A 5,684-nucleotide genomic window follows, 5' to 3' on the forward strand; every position below is an offset into this window, starting at 1 on the left:
GTTAAAACCAAGCACACCGTTGTTTTTCTTGTGAAGTTCCCAATAAGTTTGACGTGTCACATGACCCTCTTCCCATTGATGGATCCAATATGGCAGACTTCAAAATGGCCGCCATGGTCACCACCCATCTTGAAAAGTTTCCCCCTCCCATATACTAATGTGCCACAAACAGGAAGTTAATATCACCAACCTTTCCTGTTTAATTCAGGTGTATCCATAGAAATGGCCGACTCTGTAGATCTGCCATTTTACTTTATAAATAATCAGGAGAGTGAATAAACTGATCTTTAAAGGACGGAAATTTAAGGCGTCACATTTCAGGAACGATGACTGGATGATGTTTTTTGTCTTACATGAAGCGTTTGAATTTTTATATCTTCTGAAAATGTTATTTTTTTGGCGTTTAAATAAAAAAAAAACTCATTATTTTTCCACGATAACAGGCAGGTTCTGTATGAGAAACTTGTTAAGTTTGGGGTTTAATGCTCAAACGAAGCTTTTTAGCTGGACTTTGTAGTTCCGTGTGGGAGGGACAGGAAGACAAATCGAAGGGAGTGAACGGATGAAAATATAAACCTTAATGTGTGAAACATCACATTTTGATACTTGTTAACTGGTTCTTGCCTTAAATGCATTTTATTTACCAACCTGTTAAAGTGTGCACACATCATTAATGACATATTTGTGTTCACTCATTGTGTTGCTTTTTGTTCAGGCACAGATTTTAGCATCTTGGAGGTTAAATGTGGAGAAAACGCAGCAGAAAGTTTGGAAGCGGTGATGATGCGAGCCCCGCCCCCCTCACCTGTCTGCCTGCGGCGGGTTCTGCAAGCTGGGCGGTGGCCTGAACTTGTTCACTTTGGCGTAGAGTCCGTCCAAGTCGTCGGGGGCGGCCTGGGGCAGGCTCTGCCCTCCTGCTGGCATCGCCGGGGACGGCGTGCGGCTGAGGGACAGCGGCGAGGGCGGCTGGTGGAACCTGTTGATGCGGGCGTAGTGGGGGTCGCTGTCTTCGTCCTCCACGTCGGGGGTGGTGTAACCGGAGTGGACCTCCTGGTATCGTGGGTCGTAGCTGTCAGAGAGGCGGGCGGCACAAACTTTACCTCGCTCGAGTTGCAAACCTCTCAGTAAAACACAAAAACACAAATCCACGTCATTTACCCGTCTCTGTGGTCAGGGACCCGGTCCAGCTCCTCCTCACTCAGGACATCCAGCTTGTTCTTCGATCCTTTCGCTGCGTCTTTGCTCTTTTCGTCCTTCTTCTTCCCAAACCTGGATGAGAACGAAACATCACAACAATCCTGCACATCTCAGAAGAGCATCAACCAAAAAAAAAGGTTTTATTTCTGTTTGAAATGTTACTAATGTTGCTGAAGGTGAAGATGTGAAATGTTTTCTTTTAATCTGTTTTGTAAAAACTGGTTTTAGTTTCTTGTTGTTGTTTTGTTAGACTTTTTACTTTCAATATTGTGAAAAAAATAAAACATATATATTTTCTTTACTTATATTTTCATTGGCTGCTGCCAAACTTTGTGCAAAAGTATTTGTATTTATTTGTCTGCTAGCAAAATATCTCAGGAGTGAAGATGGCTGCCACAGCTAATGGACCGTAACAAACAAAGATTATTATAAATCAGGGTTTAAAATACTGAGATTTTAAATAATTTGTGTGGAAGAAGCATTAACTTCTCTCTAACTCATAGTCCGAGTGCTAAATATGATGCAAAATCTTTGCACTGATTGTCGGGGTCAACTTTGTTAGCAAAATATCTCACGAGCCACTGGACGTAGATGTACAACCAACCCAACTCGAGCAACTACAAAAAGGCCAGGGTAGGTCTGTATATTGAATATTGGAACATTTATTGTGATTCAGACGCTGCACCACTGTCAGCGTCGTTCTGAAGCGCTTCTTCTCTCAAACCCAACTTATAATGAAGCTGTACTTTGCACTTTGGAGAAATTAACCGAGTCTTTTCTGTTAAATATTTCATCCTCTTCCTCTCCTCATCCTCCTCTCCTCTTCCTCCCCTCTGAGCCAATCTAATGTCTGTGTTTATCTCATTAACAGCGAGGCACTTCTCATTACTGCCACAGGCGAATACGTGGCCTGAATGCCAACCCGCTGGCCCGGCCACGTGGAAACCTGCGGCCTGGCAGCATCCTGTTTCACATCATATACTGGACCTCGCTCCACTTTTATCTGTCTGGGTTGTTCTTGCTCAGTACAGGTCATTTTTAAGTATTTGCTGCTTATTTTTGTTTAACTCTACAACACTTCAATTACACAAAACAACCAAAACCTGCTTCTTTCACCATCAGGATCTGTTCACAAACACATTAATGTCTTCTTTAGATAGAAAATGTCTGCTTTTGTCCACCTTCCACACGTCTAAAAGCCCCATTTTAGCTTGTGGTGGATGGTTAAGGTCTCCCTGAAGAAACCCAGATGCATCACCCTTTGAATATGCATGAACCGTACATGTTTCTCAACCCAGAAGATAAAGATAAAGACTATATTATTCAACCTGGGCAGAACTGCATTAGCACCTAAAATCTGTGGGTTTTTACAGAGGCTTTAAGTTCTCCTGCACAGACGTGCATTTATGTAGCCAAACAAAGAGCAAATTTGACCCGTCTTTATCTCCAAGTCAGGGGACTTGAGCAGACACGAGCACCAGGTGTGTCAGGGAAAATAACCCCAACCTAACTTCCTGTCTGTACAGGAAATGCATAAAAACACAAAAGCAGCGTGATCTCCGTGACGTTAGAAGGACAGATAAGGAAGAGTGATTAGCTCCCACTTCTTACCAAAACAGTAGTTTGGAACAATTACTGTCCGTGGATCTGAGGCATGTAGGCGCTGAGCTGAGCTGGTTTCGGTTTGTCATTTAGAAACAGATGGATCATCTCATCATCTCAGAAGCTGCGCCCCATTTCTCATACAACACCTTTAGAGAACTTTCCATGTTAAAAAAAACTATTTAGAAGCAAATTAGTCTCAATTTTTATTCTGAATGCTTCTTAAAATACAACAATAGTGGATTTTTAGTATTACTTTGAAAATATTCTTCTCTTTGAAGTTAGACGTGGAATGATTTTAAGTTTGAACAACTTTCCACATCAGTAATTAGTAATTAGTAACACAACCCAGTACCTAGCAGGTGATGGCATGTCTTTATGTGACACCAGAGTTACTTTACTCACTCATCCAAGTTCAAGTAGTTGGATGGTAAATGATCCGTTTGAGGAGCTTCTCTCCAATTCATGTTGGTTCATTAAACAATATAAAAACAGCTATAAGTGTTAAAGTTCTGATTTGTTGAGGTTCTCTGGAAATGTAATAAAACAATTAACATTACTCTTGTTGTAGGTAAGATCAGTTTAGAAAAATATTGCGTTAAGCCCTGCATCCAATAAAAACTCACACCAATTAGAGCTTAGCGGGCCATGTAAGGGTTTGCTGCTCGTCACGGAAGGATCGATGAATCCATGGCCTCGACAGCCAACCCCATCACAAACTCCAGTTTTATTTCCTGAGCCACAGTCACCCCAGCAGCGTGGGTGCTGAGCTCCTATAAAAGGCGTATAATGCAACATTTCTCATGAGCAAAGGAGCTGTAGCCAGAACTGGTACACTAAGCTCGACGTGTTAAATCTGCATAGTGCTCCTTTAAGCAAAACTGGCACCCATTACATTCCTGCTCAGATCTTTGAACCATTTTAGGAAGTTCCAGAAACTGAAACATCCCTTCTTATTTTTATTTTTCCTCACAGTGATATCACTGGTGCTAAGCCGTTGCTGCTTTAATGTTTTTCCACCTCACTTCCTTGAGAAACAATGTGGGCGCTTTATTTTTATTTTTTACCCTTTCCTTGGAACTATTTTGACTTAAGCACTCCCACATTATGCTGTAGCCAAAAGCAGCCGACCATATAGAAATCACTGAAGATAGAGGAGAAATATCTTCTTTCCATTAATTAAACAACATAACAAAATATGGGATCTGACTGAGCATACCCCCCCCCCCCNAAATAAATAAAATGAAAGAGTAAGAGCCATCTTTATTGTCACTGTGTGGCTCGTATACAGTGAGACTGGGAAAACACCCACACACACACACAGCTTCTGAGGGGGCAGGGGTCCACAGCTGGACCCATCATTATATCTGCATTAATTAGGAAAAGGATCTTTTTCCTCACTTGTATTGTCTAAAAGAAGATGGGGTGGGGGTGGGACATCCAATTAGAGACATACCTGCCATGAGAGGTGGTTATCCCTCGCTCTCCCATCGCCTTATCACTTATTCATCACCAAAGACTCACCGCCGAGAGCAGAGTTTGTTAAAGACGGGGCGCCGTTTTCCCTTTTTATGTTCATATTTTTATTACCTTCCCACAAATCTTTGCTCGGCTTATTGAGTCTGTCGTTTCGCTCTGCCACTCGGAAATCTGACAGTTAATTTCCTGTTGAGTGTCAGACTCCGGTAACGCAACGGCAACACAAAAAGGATCAGACCCAGAAACTGCAAATACACAAAGAGAAAATCCACACACACTACAGAAGACAGCTACATACATCAACACACTGTAACTCTGTGGGGAACTGCAAACAGGCTTGTGGAAAAGGACGTCTCATTAACTTAGCCTTATCTACCTACACAACTACTCCATCAAACTCTCATTATCGGGACGTAGGGGGTCCGAGGGAGCCAGGCTGAGCCGGTGTCCCATTTAATACGCTCCCTACTGTCACAGGAGCTACTAGGAACCATTATTAGTGTGTCGCTGTCGTCATTAGCCTGCCGCTCTCGCCGCCGCCCAGGCATCACCTCGGCAGCCCCGCGAGGAGATGATGATCGTTCAGCTGCGAGTCTTTGTCATTATGCCTGAACTATAAAGGAATCTGGGTGGATCATTTTGACCCGAAGCTCTTGAAATGCTTGAAATAATCACGCTCTCTCGCACAAAGCAGGTACAAACGGGGGATATTTTCAAGAGATTTCTCTGAAGATTTCAACACGATTTTCCATGAAAAACACCCACCTTTCATCAGAGATGACTTATACTTCCGAATCAACGCTGTAATTTGGACGAAACCAAGAAGCGTCTCTAGAAGCTACGAGACAATAACTGTTGGCGTTTATGTCGCAGAGAAAGGGAAGAAATGAGCACACACAGTTAACTGGACTCTAATGAGGCTCCGGATGTAACTGAGATCACAGCCAGCCGAGTGTGGTGGTGGCACCAGCCTGACCTGCACAATTAGCCCTCTGGGAAGGAGGGAGAGAGCAGAAGAGAGCAGAAGAGCTAACTTGTATTATCAGACAAACTATTACATGCAATATTCTTAACGACTGAGTCAGGTTTGGTCTCATTGTGAAGACGTTTTAAATATTCTCCTGACTTCAGTTCTTCGCTCACTGCGGCTGAGACAACTGTGAAGGTGTGCAGTTGTGCGAGGTCCTAATAAGCTTTCTTACTCGGGAGTCAGTGGGTGGGTGGTTATCGCCAGGCATTACAGAGGAGGTGAGAATGCTGTCTGTGTGTGTAAAGAAAGAGGCAAGACGAAGATTTAATTAATAGTGTGTGTGTAAGATCGCTCCTGAACTTATCATACATGACTGTGCTGAGGCACACACAGACACACACACACACACACACACACACACACACACACACACACA

At 43.1% G+C, this 5,684-nt stretch overlaps 1 protein-coding gene across 2 annotated transcripts in view; it reads right to left on the reverse strand.

The window, feature by feature from the left end:
- pard3ba (par-3 family cell polarity regulator beta a) overlaps window positions 1-5,684 on the reverse strand; it is a 149,409-nt gene that overhangs the window by 65,878 nt on the left and 77,847 nt on the right. For both annotated transcript variants that reach the window (XM_017434394.3, XM_017434395.3), the window contains 2 exons: window positions 1,159-1,269; window positions 806-1,069 (listed from right to left, as the gene is read on the reverse strand). In XM_017434394.3, the coding sequence (XP_017289883.1) occupies window positions 806-1,069; window positions 1,159-1,269 (375 nt within the window). The remainder of the gene's footprint in view (window positions 1-805; window positions 1,070-1,158; window positions 1,270-5,684) is intronic.

This window comes from Kryptolebias marmoratus, linkage group LG23 (assembly GCF_001649575.2).
Source record: "Kryptolebias marmoratus isolate JLee-2015 linkage group LG23, ASM164957v2, whole genome shotgun sequence".
In the NCBI taxonomy this organism is placed as follows: Eukaryota; Metazoa; Chordata; class Actinopteri; order Cyprinodontiformes; family Rivulidae; genus Kryptolebias; species Kryptolebias marmoratus.